This window comes from Leptosomus discolor, chromosome 18 (assembly GCF_034619465.1).
Source record: "Leptosomus discolor isolate bLepDis1 chromosome 18, bLepDis1.hap2, whole genome shotgun sequence".
Classification (NCBI taxonomy): Eukaryota; Metazoa; Chordata; class Aves; order Leptosomiformes; family Leptosomidae; genus Leptosomus; species Leptosomus discolor.
The window spans coordinates 14,374,208-14,390,179 of NC_141408.1; the positions used below are offsets into that span (position 1 = coordinate 14,374,208).

Sequence of the window (15,972 nt, forward strand, 5' to 3'; positions counted from 1 at the left end):
ACAGTTCACGGGATTAGGTGAGTCAGGACTTTAAAGCACAAAGGTACTATGGCAGGAGACTCTCTCCAGGTTCTTTTCACCGCCATCCACCCACCCCGGGGATCCCAGGCCAGCTAGGGCAGGAAATCCCCGCTCGGCAGGCAGAGGGGGAACAGAGGCACACAGTTCCAGTGCAGCCTGTCTCTGGTGCTGCTCTTCGCAGTGGAAGCACGTCAGGACACACTCCTCGACTGCGTAAGACAGAGGAACCAGCCCAGCCATCCCTCCAAGCTCCAACAAGGAGGAATGACGGGCCACACAGAGAGAAACGGGTACGGTCCTGCAGCACAAAGGAAAAAGCCAGCTTCCAGGAGCTGGACCACGGGGGCGGAGGAGCATCCGGCATGGCTGAGCGCCCAGCTCTGCAGGGAAGAGAGGAGCCAACGCTTCTCTGGAGGCAGAGGGACTCCAGGACACCTGCAGCTTAGCATGCTTCCTCCTCTCCTCTCATTACCGAGGGCACCAGGATCCACCCTGCATTGCAACGCACTGCTGAGCCCATTCTAAACCCAATGCCAGTCTCCCCCGCTGCCTCCCAGCGCACAAGCCCTGTGCCCCAGGCCCCGCGCTAGTTTACAACCACCGTGTGACCGGCATCAGCCATAACTCATACCACAAACCACCTTTCACACGCTGCGGCCTAGCATCCTTATCTCGCTTCCTCCTCCCCGGGGCCTCGCCTCGCCGCTGCTGTTCGGAAACCCCAGGGTACGGCAGGAACCTCAGGACTCAGCAGTTAGAGCCTCCGCCGCCCACCGAAGCGCTGGCACTCCAGTCAGGGCCTCCCTTATAAATTTTCCAATCAAAAGTCGTTAAAAAAAAAAAAACAAAAACCTCAGCTTAACCCCTCAAAGAGAAGTCGCATAAAGGGCCGGCAGTGTACGATACTGCTTCGCTTCACACACTTCCCCCGCAACGTCCAGGGCCGCTGCCAACGTCTCGCTCAGACAGAGGTGGCCGTTTACTGCGTGGTACCGAACCTGGGCATCAGGAAATGGCTGTGTTCCCTGCCACGCCGAGATGCTTTGGATAATCCCCTGCTGCCCTTTTTTCCTCCGACCCTTGCCTCTCCCAAGCTCAACGGCAGGATCAGCACCAGGCCCATCAGGGCCTTATTTGGGCACCCACACGCTGTGCCAAGAAAGACCAAACTCTCACTGACGCTGACGCTGTGCTTCCTCAGTGGTCAAACCCACTAACCCACCACTAACAGTGGTCCTGGGACATTATCACCGTCCGTTTTACAAAGGGCTTTTTCACCAAGTAATATTTGAACACGGTGGAGTTCAAACGTTAGGTATGCTGCGTATTTGGCAGGCCACCCATCCAGGGCTGGAGTTACAGAGTCGACCTACAGAAAGCAACCGGGGAAGAAGGTGAGCTGCCTGGTACAAATACATCAATCAAGAAAACCCCAAACACCTTATACTAGAGACTCACTGAGGAGAGGGAGAAGCAGCTGACATAGCTGGCTCAGGAGTGTTTGTTCGGGACTCCCATGAGAGATCTCCCAGGGATCCTCACGACATGGCAGAGAGCAACAGCCTGAAACCATCCCACAAAACAGTCGGTAGCAGCCCTGGACCAAAAGGAGCAGCAATATCCCCATGTCCTCAGAAAATTCCTATCACACTTCACATCTCAGCATTAACTTCAGGTATACTTCCAACGTTTTCTGTTCCCTTCCACAACTCACTGAGCACACAGCGCTGCTATAGGCTTGGCAGGTCTGCCTAATGCAACACCAGAAGTAGGTGAACTTCACCAGCAAATGAACACCTTTATACTCATTTACATCACTTTGAAAACCTTTGGCAGAAGGATAAATGCTCAGTGCATGTGTCAGGCTCCATGCACTGCTCGGGCTCAGAGCAGGGAACAGCACCAATGCGTCTCTGAACATAAATGATTGATAACGTGGCCAAGGGGAAAACTATACAGAAGTTTCACTCTTTCAGCAAGCACTACAGAAAAACCACTAGCAATGTCCCCTTCAGCAACACCTTCTACCAGCAGTAGAACAAACAGCAAACCTTCTGTCAGTGCTGAGGGTTTGCAGCTGACAAGCGTTTGCCACAAACCAAGCCTCTGACTTGAGCGATACCTCTCAGTCCTGTGGGATTTACAGATACTTGGCACAAATGCTCAGTTCCTTGCAACCTCTTTACACACTACACCAAATTACCCTTCAGGAAGATTCCTGAACAATGTTTATTCAGCAATTGTTAAAAAAACCTCTACTGACTCTATCTAGCAGGCATTCTGTTTCCACCAGCATTCAAGAAGCTCAAAGTCTTGCCAGCACTTCACAGTCCCTATTTTAAATAAATCAAATTTTCAACACACTTCTTCACCCCATGCTCCTCACCTTCTCCTTGATGCAAAACTGACACACAGAACAACATAAAGATGAGCTCAGACTCAAGAATACCAAAACACAAATTAAAACAGCACAGCGTGGGATTGGGGACACGACAGAAGAATTTCCTATCCTCTGGGCGACACCAGCACTCCCAGAAACCCAGCCCTGAACAACGAGGACTGGAGCTGCACCAGGACCCTGCCCACATTCTCAGCCAAGGAGGCCTTGCTCCAGCCATCTCTCAGAGCAGCATGGCACATACAGAGGAAAATAAAACCAAGAGGACTTAACAACTTCAAACCCTGGGAACTACTTAATGCACTAGATATTAGTTTCTTTCCCCCACCTCACCATTTTCCCTCCCACCTGCCAGGCCACCTCATTACTGTCACTCTGCATCAGTTCTTGCTACAGCAGTTTTCTTGGACCTTTGCCCCTTCAGTCAGCTTGAAACCTCTTCCCTATTGTACATCAGAGTCAATGGGAAATTAATGCAAGTCTTTGCTGGGGGGAGGGAAGGGCAGAAGGAACGACACTTTCTGCTGCTGTCAATACTTCTTTTCCTTCACCCTTCATCCCACATACATTTCACCAACATATTAAGAAGCCTCGTCTGCATCTAACTGTGCTTGCTGAGGGCTCTGGAACTATTCCTCATGTGTAGAATTGCCTAAGACTTAGCAGGGTAGGGTCCTTTATAACACAAAGTGCCCAAAGTACATTCTTAATACTTAATTTAAGCCTGCTCAGTCACAACAATGCACCCAGCTGCAGATGTCCCAGCACGAGAAATGACTGAGCAGGGGAGAACAACTTCCTAACATTCTTCAGATTTTCTCTGCAGTCAAAAAATAAAGGAAATATTTTCAACAGGAGAGCAGCAAAATGCCAGAGTTTAGAAGTAACTTATTAATACTGCATGCTGATCTGACTACAGAGGTTCACATTAACTTTCAAATTACTCAGCAAACCACAATTTCTACAGCAATAATATCTTAGAAACCTAAGCCACGTTGAACACTACTCACACAGTTTACAGAATTATTCCAGCGACTAAGGCAAATAGAATGTGTGATTGCAGGGCAAGAGTCTAAATTAAACTTAGACAATGATTTTTTTTATCAATTTTTTTTAAGACTGATGCTACACTGACCTTGCAATCACTTTTTTGAGGAAACAGCAGATTAGTATTTTCTTGTGAGCTAGATCCTCTAGTAGAGGGGGGGAAATGAGAGAGAGATGAAACTGGCTACCTCTGAAAGAGAAGTGATAGGACCGACCATATACAAAGTACTGTCAAATACACAAAGTAATCTTTTAATCTTTTTCTGCTACAGCCTCCACAGTTCAACAAAGCATTTAATAATGTGCTTTTAGTCCATCCTGATTCAGCAAAGCACTTACCCACATGCTTATGCCAACTTAAGTATATGCTTAAGTGCTTTCACACAATAGGGACAGAGAAGATTCAGGCCCTGCAGATGAACCATTTTCTGAAACAAGCCGTTTTTTCTCAAGATGACTGGCTCTATTTACAGCTACTTCTCCCTCTATAGCATGACCCAAAACATGTTTAAAGAGAACACTAAAATAAAATCGGAAACTCAAATAACTATTGAGAACAGCAAAGATATCTATGTATGGCTTAATGAAATAAAGGAGTGGTTCTTTTTCCTTCTCAATGTAACATATACCTCGATCTGCACACACCACGTTGCCCTGTTTCAATAGTTCTCTAAAAATAAGGTACAAGTTTCCTTAATGCTTTGGATTTCACAACATTTATGAGACTATCACCAGAGTCAACAGGCTAAAAAAAGAATCCATTAGCATTAACTGGCCTGTCATTGCCAGTGACAAATAAATGAATTTGATGGTTTTAGATCAGTCATTAGTAGACCTACCCCCAGGCTGATAAAGGCTCAGCACTCTGCAGATGAGATGTACTCAATCTGGAAGCAGAAAGGAACGCACAAGGGTGTTAGCTGTTCATTTTCCACTTCCCTGACCCCCCCCATTTCGGACCCTTTCCTGGCATATCCAAGCAGCAAGGCCTCAGGGCTGAAAAGTTACCTGGTAGACGCCATTAAAAATAATCCAACAATACAGAAAAGCACAGGGTATGTAGAATCCTCTTTTTAAAAAAAAAAAAAAAAAAAAAAAAAACAAACCACCACACAGAAGCAAAACCAAAAATATCCCATGTTAGATGATGTTCAATTTTAATTTTTAGTTAGCAGTAAGTCAAAGGGAAGGAAAGTACATCAGGACTATTCCTAACACGAAAGGCCTCCTTAGGCAATGGTAATGGAAATACATACATTTTACACAAGTACAAGACAGTCTGTGGGGATTAAGGACAATGTGAGCAGTCTACCTGAGTGGCTGGGGAGAAGAAATAAATGTTTACATCTCCAAAACCAACAAAATTACAAAAATCCAGCTCAGCTCTTGCTTCTGACAAAACTCACTGCACTCCACAGAACGCCTTGCACAGCCACTTCTTCCTCTGGCTGCCAGCATCCAAGAACAGAGATCATGCTCTGCCTCGAACAGATCGCAGAGAGCAAGTATCTGAGCCCAAAACCCTGATCCTTTATTACCTGAGAAGACCTGGGCTGATAAGCCAAGACTCAAGACTCATCAACTTTTCCATTTAACCATCTGATGTCACAGGGAGACAAATTCTAGGAGCAGCTTACCCTGGACAAGCAATCTACGTCAAGGCTGGCTGACAAACAAGATGCCCAAACACTGGCCATCGACCATAAAAAGAAATCCCTCATACCATCTGGTAAGGACTTCATATTAATCTGTATGCAGAAGTCACAGCGATATTATTGAGGTACAGATCTATGCCCAGTGCCAAGAGCAGGAAATACTTCCTGTCTTACTCATCCAGACCTGCAAATGCAGGGGAATTTAAAAATTTAAAAAAAAAAAAAAAATCATAGGGAAAAGGTCTGACCTTGCTGGTCTTCACAGCCTGGTGGGGAAGGAAGGGTGGCAGGAAAGGAAGAATCCCGAGTTCTGCTAGTGCATTCAGTTCACCTTCTTTTGAAAAAGACTTCAAAGTCTACCCAGTACTTAAAATAAGATGGGAAGTAGTGGGACTAACCTGGAGGAGTTTACAGGCAGGAGCAGGGGAGGAAACAACAGAGCTCTTGATTTTCAAGGTCCATCATTTGCTTTGGAATAAAATCTCTCCCTGCTACTCTGGCTCACGTTTATCAGGCAGCCAAGGGACACAGACACCCCACCCACAGTTAACTTAATTGGAATCAGACATCCAAATCCACTGGTTAGCTTTAAAAAAAAAAAAAAAAAAAAATCCCAGTTTAGCCGGGGTGTTATTCCAAAAGGGCATGCCCTCCATTTGCTGCTCTGGAATCACCAGCTTCACATGGGTTTAACCAGCAGCGACTCACATGAAAGGAGAGTTGTTGACACTCTGGGTTTTGCCCAAGAAGAAGGAACAGATGTGCACAACTGCACCTCTGACAGTCCTTGTGCCCGGCCAGGCAGGAAACCAGCCAGTCCACAGACACGGTACGCACAGTCCGCAGACACACGGACTGACTGGAGCACAGAGACGATGGAACCAGCTATCGGTTCTGCACTGCCCTCTGTTAGAATACGATACATCTAATAAAAACAAGAGCATTCGGCATCACCATCTGATTATCAGACAAAAGGCTTCCCTCACTGAATAAAGCCCTTTTGCTGTTTTGTGACCAAATGGTCACCAGAATAAGGTACCCAACCCACGTAGACCAGATTCCAAATTAAAATAGCAATCTTGACAACCACCACTTCAACTCTGGGCCCTCGGCAGACAGGACACTGGACATCCAACACCCACTGCGCAGCCCAAGCCAGCGAGCTACAGGAGCAGCTCCAGCAGCCAGCAGCAGCAGTTGGCTTGCCTTTTCTTTCAATGGCCACCAAAGAGGAAGGACACAGACTATAGTCAGCAGGTCACATACACATCGCTAACGAATGCCACTGAATGCTACTGCAAGGAGCTCCCAGCTTGTTGACTTGCCGGAGCCATTCCCAACCATATGCATTATTCCCCGGCAGTAAGTGTTGGGGAGAACGGGAGGCACTTCAGTCCCATCCTGGAGGAACCTGAGCACAAAGTACAACTCCGTGGGCAGCCTCGCTAACCGTAAACTTTGACTGAAGTTTTATCTGCCTCTGTTTCATACATGGCTTTGCATGACAAAGTGTCCAAATTTCTATACCAGTAAGTCACACAAAGATATTTTCACGGCCAAGGAGCTTCTTCACAGACTGAGGCTGCTGTCCTTTTGCTCTTCAGGTTTGTTTTGTTTTTTAAATAAATCCCTAAGGCAGGGGAGTGATGGAGGAAATTGCTTACATTTGAAAATATCTAATGAACATGCTAAATTTGATAAGGCTTCTCCAACCTAATATAGCACATGATGTCAGAACTGACAGGCTATGTATATTAAAAAGTCAAATTATTGTAGTCTGTAGTATTCAAAAGGGGGTAGAAGACTACAACCCCCACCATCACTGCTGCTTTTTAAGGATTTTTTAAGACAGCAGAGTTATAAATGATCAACTGTTACAAAGTACCTTCCAGCACTTGGAAGCAAGACAGATTTTTATCAAGGAACAGCAACCACGAGAAAGCGTACGTATATTCTTCTCATCAAGCTGTTAGCCACATATTAGAACCTCAACAACTTAATCCCCTGCAGCAAATTTCCTAAAACAATGGCTTCAAGTTGTCCTGGACTTCACAAGGAGAGCAGGATTACACATCACGGCATAATCCACTGGAGGCAGACACCAGGATTTTCTGCGACGGTCATTCTAAGGAAATCAGGGAAGAATGCTCTGCTGTTACAGCCTGCCACTTCTTGCTCAGTAACCAATTTGCATCACCAGAGAGGTGTCAAATCATGGAGATGCAGCTGAAAAAATCCCAAAAGAAAGCATTTTACTGGGCTATGGTTTGAAAGGGGAAGCCTAGCCAATTAAAGTGAATCAGAAGGGGGGAAGGAACCAGCACAAACAAGTGAGCGTGACCCCGCAGACCACAGCGAGCATGTCATCTGGCAAAGGAGGCGGACGCCGCCCAAGAACCAGCACAGACACTGAAGAGTTAATCGTGCCGAGGCAGGTCAAAAGGGCTCCCAAGGAAGGGGACGGAGGGAGGGAAGGTTGCTGGAACGTCTGCCTGCCCCCCGCCTGGCTTCCACCTCAGCTTCTGCCTCAACACCCAGCCCCTGCCAGGGGGATCACAGAAAAAAGCCCAGTCCCCATTTTGCTAAACATATCAGGAAGAAAGACTACTCAGGAGGAGGGGAAAATAAATAAATAAATAAATAAATAAACACGTATCTCCCCTCACACCTAGAGAGAGACAAAGACATTTCATTAAATGCCATTACTCTCCACAGACCCAAGCATTAGCTAGTTAATTAAAATACAGTCACATTTTAATGCTGAGCATTCGCTATTCAACTGGGATAAGCAAACAACTAAAGTCCAAAACCCTAATTCAGTATCTAATTAAAAAACAGAAAACAAAAAATCCAGATTATTAAATGCTGTCCAGAATAATACATCATAATCGATGTATAATCTGTTCTTTATTGCATCTGATTTTGTCCAACATCCTAACAAGGCTCCTTTCAATCTTAAGATTTTTTTTTTCCAAGTGCCCAGTAGAAACCCCGACACTTTAGAAAGCACAAGTGTGTAAAAAGCAGAGACAGAGACTGCTGACCTCTCCAGAGAGAGCGAGTTCCTGCTAAGAGTGGAATCCAGCGTACGTTCCAGGATGTGCCCCACACTTGAAAGATGTCCGTTACCAAAAAAAAAAAAAAAACCAAACCCACAAAACACCTACATGGAGAAAAACAAAATCCCCTTTGTAAAAACAACCTGATTTTGCATTCCTTAACCCAAAAATTTAACTCACTAATATCCTCAACGTAAGACATGCCCTGGTTTTTTTTATTGTTACAGAAGAAATCACATGGGACAGCTTAACAGCTCTGTTGTAAGCACTATAAACTTTTACAAATAACACTGTAGAAACAGATAACTGTAATGGAAGACAGTTTAAAATGTAAATAAGCCTTTAAAAGTATTGGGAAGGGGGCAAGGAACATCAGTCACAGAGCAAGATCATCTTCATACTTTAATTATGAAACCCTTCAAAATTCTAGTAACTTTAAATTGTATCTTAAAGACAGCATTAATCCAACAACATAATCCAGAAGCCACAAACCCTGCAAACTATAAACTCTTTGCTTGGCACAGAAGCAAGCCAGGCATGTCGTTATTCACTAATTAGTTATTAGATATGTCCTATGAAGAAAAGAAACTCTAAATATTCAACTACATTAGTTCGGTTTAAAATTTCTGCAAGTAGGCTGCTGGCCTTTGTTGTCCTCTTGGGGTTTTTCTCCCTTCCTTGTAAAGAAATCACTGGCACCTCTCCTGCTGTATGCCACGGCTTTTAAATTACACATTGTTTTTCCTAGATGCATGTTCCGTACAATATTTAACATTATGGTTCCACACACTATTAAACTGCTCGCTTTCATGAGGAGCTATAGGCAATAAAAGTGTTAGGCTGAACTTGTTCAAGTAGTCTCCTGCCACCAACTTTAAACCACTTTTCCTTGACTTGTATCCACAACGTTGCAGCCTTGTCTTTCCAGTTTTTAAACAGAAGACCGAAGTAACGCAAGATGATTAGAGCGTCTACAAGTGGCATACAGCAGCTAAACGAAGTCCTTCCAACATACTCCCAAAAACAAACCAAAAAAAGAAAAAAAAACTCAATTACAAAAGTTTTCTTTCAGCCTCTGGCTTTCAAAATTCAAATACAACTGACCGCCCGTTTGGATTTGGAACCGATCTGCTGGTTTTGTTAGGCACAGCCTAAAGAGCAACAACCACTTCTACTCCACAACCAACTCCTCCAGGAGAAATGGCACCAGCGACAATTCAGAGTAAGCACGCAGATGGAAGTCTCTCCGCGCGTTGCTAAACCATCTTTGTCCCCACGTGGAAGCTGGCCGCGCTGCAGCAAGAGCGCCCTGGAAGAAGAAGGTCACTTCTCCAACGAGCCTGATCGGCCAAGAGACTTAAAGCTCATTGTTTCACTGTTCTTGCAAAAGAATCCCCCATGGCCTGAAGAGTTCAGAGCTTCATCAGAAACTTGCTATCCAGTGCTTATTAGTCTCCAAACACATCTCTGAAGTTATACAAGAGCAAATTTGCAAACAATGAAGGCAGAGATATATTCCCATCCATCACAACCACAGAACTGAAAGCTCAGCTCAAAACAAGCCTGAAGTCTGCACTTAATCCAAACGCTCTTCATAAACACTATGCAAAACATATTGCGTAAAATAGCATAACAAACGCTAGTAACGCAGCGACAGTCTCGTGCTAGAACCAGGGAAGTCTCTGCTTTTCAGCCAGCCACAACTGACCGGGACTCTGCAAGGAGACGGTTAAACTGGAGACACATAATATCGCACAAAGCAGCTCTCCTGTAGTTTCACAGCCATACGCCGATACCCTTAAGACGCCATGCACTCCGGCTTTAAAAGCTTTCATTGCCAATTCCCTGTTTGAAACCTGAACTGCCTGGCAACAATGATTCTCTGTGTGCCTAAAATCCTATTATCGATCCTCCTACTTACCTTAGGCTGTGCTCGTCGGGGAAATGCAACTTTAGGGTCAATCTGAGGAAAAAGAAAGGGGAAATCAACAAGATAGCTTTTGTTGTCAATTTATATTATTTTGGTTTTAAATCACTGAATTATTAATCCCTCATTTCTCAGGCTTGTAATTCAGCACACCAGGTCACCTAGAACTACGCCGGAACTGATGGATCACAGTCTGGGTTTGTCTGGGGCAGGGGGGGTGGCAGGGGGAGGGAGATGGGAAGAGAGGAAGACAACACCTCTTCAGCACACCTCCTACATCATCTTCTGGGCAACAATCTCCAGTCATGCTCTCCCTGAGCTCTGTATTAGTCTCTGGGTGCTGCCTCCACCACCAAAACTGCGTGTTAAACGCTACCTGCGTGCTCTGGAGGTTGCACAGAAAGAGGCCCAGCACTCCTGACCGAGATCTTAACCTGTTGGTTTTGACACCTGCACCTTCCTTCAGTTGGGTTTGGGGTTACTTTTTCTTTTATTTTTCTGCTTTGTTTTGTCAACTGACTAGCAACGGCATGCAAAAAAAGAAAGGCAAAACACAAAGTCAAATTACATACATTTTGATTATTAAAACCAAAACATTAGAAGGACAAGATTATCCTTCAGAATATGCCAAACTGATCCAGTTTCTCACCCTCATGCGAGCAACAAAGGACTACGAAGGGGCATTTATGGGAAGGGGTGGGAAGAAAGCAGAGCGAGACACAAAAAAGACATACAGGCATTTTAAACCAGAAGAAATCAAGTTCTTAAAAAAGGTTTTCCATGAAGGAGTTACCTAAAGCATTCTGGAATGAAGCACACCACCACAGAGACAAAAAGGAAGAAAAAAAAAAAATTTTTTTTAAAAAAAAAATATCTTTGTTTTACCCCACGCGCCCTTGCTTTAAGATGCAGCATTGACTCCCATTGCGCTGCATAAATTAGAAAGCGTGTCCACTCTGCAATTCCAAAATGCTAATTCTGCAATTTTAAAAACAACTTCCACATGGGTCATCTTTAAAAAGAGATTCTTCTCTACCATTCAAAAAAAAAAAAAAAAAAAATCACTTAAAACCAAAGAGACCCCACCGCAGAGGCATGGCTGGATGTAAATAAAAGTCGTACCTTTTAAACAACTGCCCAGCTTAAATTGCAACAAAATGCCTACATGCGCCTGATTTCACCCCTGGTTTTTAGCAGCACCTGCAGACAGGCAGGTTCCAAATCAAGAGTCTGCAAAAGGATGTTTTAAAGGAGTAAATCCTACCTCAACTGTGCAACCTGTGACTGCCTTCAGTGTCGTCTCTGACTATGTAACAAACTGATTAAACTAATCCTGACTGTGTTAAGGCATATTCAGAAGCAGAGGCTTTCTTTAATAGTTTGGGTTTGGTTTCTGTTGGGTTTTTTTCCCTCTCAAGCTAACCCTGGTAAGGAAAAGGAGGCACTTCCATTTGGTACTGTTATTCCTGTGGGGATAAATATTCCTGTCACTGATAAATAACCACGTGTCTCTCCTAAAAAGCAGTTTTACTCAATTAATTTGTCAAAATTGGAAATATCATGAACATTTGATGTGCAACTGATAAACTGATTTGTCTACATCAGATACAAATGTAGTATCTTTTTTAAGACATACCTGAGAAATGAGCGATTATATGCCAGTTTATTGTTCAAAAAGCATAAAAAGTAAAATTATTTATCTAGAAAGCTAACCTTTTCATAGAGATTAACATTATCTACAAATATATTCAGCACTGACTAGGCATTTGTCTACTGGGGAAATACAACAGGTACGGATTTTCCACAGCGATACCCAAAGGTGGAGGCAAATAAGCACATTTCTACATTTGCTTCAAAAGTGAAAGCTTTCTCAACAAAGAACACCAGTCCCACCAGAAGGACATCACTGCAAAGCCCCACTGGTAAAAAGTTGGAAGAACCATTAAAACTCTAAAGCAACACATTCATTTTTGAAGGTCAGCTCAAAGAGCCTGGAGTTCTTTCCACCACAGCAACAGCTCTTCTTAAATAACTGAATTTTCCTGCACAAAACCTTTCAGATAAACACCATCAGCGTTTGGAGATGAACACTAGCGATCAGCATGGCAAATCCATACCTTTTGCATATCCCTGTCAACTATTTAAACAACAACAACAAAAAAAAAAAAACAAAAACCAAACTTCTACCAAAAAAAAAAAATTAGTTAGTTAGGTACAATTCTACTTACTGTATCTACAAGTCCTCTAGGAAATGACTATAATACTATTTCTGATATGAATGGCCATTACCTAAACAAAGCTTTTAACGTAACTGTAAACAAGAGCGACGTTTCCATGCCAATACCCAACCGATCTGCCTCCTGTGCTGAACGTTGAAACAGAGTCAAATGCTATGTTATACTAAAGAACAGTTACTATAACACGTCTACAAATAAACGGCTGAAAGGGAACCTGGCTAGTTTTATGCTTTACTTTTAAGCTGCGTTACTGATTCTAAGGTCGATTTCCTATTTAGCTTGATTCCATCATTATCACACAATTAAAACTGAAGCAAATTTGTCCTGGTCAAGCTTTTCACCCCTCCCCCAGAGAAGAGCAAATTAATACATTGCAGGGACTAGACTGTGATACAGGAAAAAAGCTGGGGGAGGACCTAATTATAGTCAGAAATATGACAGGGTGTCCTCCCATGATTTTTCTTTTTTTTTTTTAAACCCTCCTTCGAGATACTGTTTGCCTTTGTTCTTCTTATCTAAATTTATCTTTAAAAACACATAGAGAATATAGCTGTACATGAAAAGTCTGGTGAGTTTAATCTCAGGAGCACAGTTGAATCAGTTATCTTACCATATCTGATTAAACCTAAAATCAAATTATTAAGGCATGTGAAAGCATGGGCTACGTGTTCAGACAAGCCCAGCAGAATTTGTAGGTCGAATTAAAACACTAGATTTCACCTGCTTCTACGAGAGCTTCGGGCTTTCTGTTTTCATATAAATTACATTACATTAAAAATCATAACACTCATGTTTGCTCCCTGCTTCTTCTACTCTTCATTTAGCTGTAATCTCACAGACACAGGCACACACAAGATGTTCCAGCACCGAGACAGGATTCCTCCTAACACCATGCTCATGTTAAAATAAAACCTTTAAGATCCAGAATACATACTATAAAAGACAGTTACAGCAACGAACACATTCGATAGGTCCAGCAGAAGCTCTCTGCCAGACAGTTAAACCAACACGATCCTGCCCTCCCAAAACACAACCCCCTTCAGACCGATCAGTACCAAAGCAATAATGACCTCTACCAGTGTCCTTCCCCGCTCCCCTTCCAGGTTTGCTGAGGCTTAAAATTGCAACAAAGTACAAGGCACAAAACTTCATCTTTTTTGCATGGCCTTGATCACAGGAAGAAAAAACAGGGCCTAAAGCTACACACGCTTGATGCCTTTTGTTTGACCCAATACTGAAAATACCCTATCAGGTCAAGGGGCAAACTTATGTCTGGATTTATTTACTAGGGGAAAAAAAAATAAAAAGAAAAAAAACAATTGTAATGTTTATTAAAAAAAAAACCCAGATCAGCTGAATCTCATGAGCATTTTCTTTATGTTATCCACTGGAGACTGAGTGTAGCAAAAAGCTCTGGAGAAACAACAACAAATTAGGACTTGTGCTTCTCTACCACATCTACTCTCGAGCTCTCACATAGCTTTCCATAAATTAATGCGTTTCATAAGGGCCCTGACATCACAGGTGAGGGGGATCTCTCCAAAAAATGACTTTGGGAAATGACACTAGAAGCAGCTTTTACGATCTGACAGCGAGTCACTCCCACCTTGAAACGCACGCACCAATAAATAAATAATCAATCAAAAGAAGCAGAAAGTTCCCTGCAGAAAGCATTCTGCAGCAGAACAGTGGAGAAAAGTTGGATTTTACTCTACAATTTTTTCAATGTCACCGCTCTACAAAATACAAGGCTGGGGGAGGAGCCATCGGTCGGTATGGGTAAATTCGGGTTTAAAAAAAAAAAAAATTTAAAAAAAAAAAAAGAAAGTTACCGCTTTTTGTAAGTTAAAGGCGGACTATAGGATCAAAAGGAAAAACCCAACCACGCAAAGCCCCGGTTCAATGACAGCTTGACACCGCCCCGCAAAAAGCCAGCCCAAGTCGCCGCTGCGGCCGAGGGCAGGGTCCCCGCGAGGTCGCCTGTCACCGCCGCAGAGGAAGGGCAGCCCCACGCCCGACCTACCGTCTTGGAGTCCAGCTCGTGGTGGGGCTGAGCCAGGACTTTGTCTACACTCGCCGGATCCGCGAACGTAACGAACCCGAAGCCTCTGCGAGAGACAAAGAGCGAGGGGATGGGGATGGGGCGGGGGGGGAGGGCAGTGATGAGAACTAGAGACAAGGAGAGAAGTCATCAAAATAAATCGCTGTTCTCTCCCCCCCTCTCCCCTTCCCCAAAGCCTCCCGTGCCGAGGGAGGGCGGACAGCCCCGACCCGGCCGCCCCTGCACCTCTCCGCCTCCACCGGCCGCTTTGTTTCCTCCTCTCCGCTTGGAGGGATGCGGAGAAACCTTCCCAAAAGCCCCACGGGCCACGCGTGGGATGGGGAATTGGGACTTGGGAGAGGGGGGGGGGGGTGGTGGTGGGTGTGTTGTGAGGGGCCGGGGTCCACCCGCCCCGGCGGCAACTCGCGAAGTTTGTCAACCCGCGCTCGGGTGGGCGGTGGTTTTACCTGGAGCGCTTGGTGGTGGGGTCCCGCATGACCATACACTCTCTAATTTCTCCGAATTTGCTAAAATAGTCTCTAAGGCTGTCTGCGGAGAGAGAGAGAAGCAGAGAGGCAGAGGAGGGGAAAGGGGGAGGGGGGGGGGGCCGAGAGGGGGGGGCGCGGGCAGGCCCCGGCGCGGCGGGACGCGGCCCACGCGGGGCGGGACGCGTGGGGAAAGGGGAAGGAGGGGGGGGGAGCCGCGACGGGGGGGGGGGGGGGGGCGGCGGTCCTTACCTGGTGAGGTTTGCCAGCTGAGGCCGCCGATGAACATCTTGCTGGAGGGAGAGAAGAGAGCGGAGTTGAACGCCGGTGCGGGATCGGCCATTTTGACGGGGCACCTCACGGCGGCGCGGAGGGGCGCGGAGCGGAGCGGCGAGGAGCGGGGCGGGGGGGGGGGGTGGGGGGGCCGGCCGGTCGGCCGGCCCCCCCACCCCCCCCGCCCCGCTCCTCGCCGCTCCGCTCCGCGCTCCGTCGCCCGCCGACTTACCCGGGGTCGTGCTGCGCCTCGCCGGGGCTCCCCGAGGTAGCCTGGCTCCCGTCCGCCTCCATGGCCGCGCGGAGCCCACCGCGATCCGCGCCGCTCCGAGCGAGAGCCCCTGAGAGGACCCCCCCCGCCCGCCCAACCCGCCCCCCCCCCGGTCCGGTTACGGTTCGGTTCGCTCTGGTTAGCCTTTTTTTTTTTTTTTTTTTTTTTTTTTCCCCCCTTATTCCCTTCCCCCCTCCTCCTCCCTCCGCTACCGGAGGATCTCACTGGAGAGGCGCTGGGGAAGCAGCCAGATCCGTCACACGTGGGATCGGCTTAGCTCAGTGCCGCGCCGCGCCGTCCCTCCCTCCCCCCGCCACCATCCTCTCCTCCCTCCATCCCGCGCCGCCTCTCTTCCCCCCCCCCACCCCACCCCCCCCCGCGCCTTCCCCTCCCCTCCTTCCCCGCCCCCGCGCCACGGGGCGGGGCCCGCCGCCGTCGCGTGGCCCGGGCCGTGACGTCACCGCCGCGCGCGCCCCACGGCGGCGAGCACCCGCGGGCGAGCAGCGCCGAGCGGGCGCGCGCGCGGGCGCGGGCGCGGGCGCGCGCGCGCGCGCCCAC

At 46.4% G+C, this 15,972-nt stretch overlaps 1 protein-coding gene across 6 annotated transcripts in view; it reads right to left on the reverse strand.

Moving 5' to 3' along the window:
* MSI2 (musashi RNA binding protein 2) overlaps nucleotides 1-15,437 on the reverse strand; it is a 257,243-nt gene extending 241,806 nt beyond the window's left edge. For all 6 annotated transcript variants that reach the window (XM_086475065.1, XM_086475064.1, XM_086475063.1 and 3 more), the window contains exons 1-5: nucleotides 15,376-15,437; nucleotides 15,123-15,163; nucleotides 14,853-14,934; nucleotides 14,368-14,452; nucleotides 10,102-10,143 (exon numbers count right to left, since the gene is read on the reverse strand). In XM_086475065.1, the coding sequence (XP_086331191.1) occupies nucleotides 10,102-10,143; nucleotides 14,368-14,452; nucleotides 14,853-14,934; nucleotides 15,123-15,163; nucleotides 15,376-15,437 (312 nt within the window). The remainder of the gene's footprint in view (nucleotides 1-10,101; nucleotides 10,144-14,367; nucleotides 14,453-14,852; nucleotides 14,935-15,122; nucleotides 15,164-15,375) is intronic.
* Nucleotides 15,438-15,972: the final 535 nt, after the last annotated feature.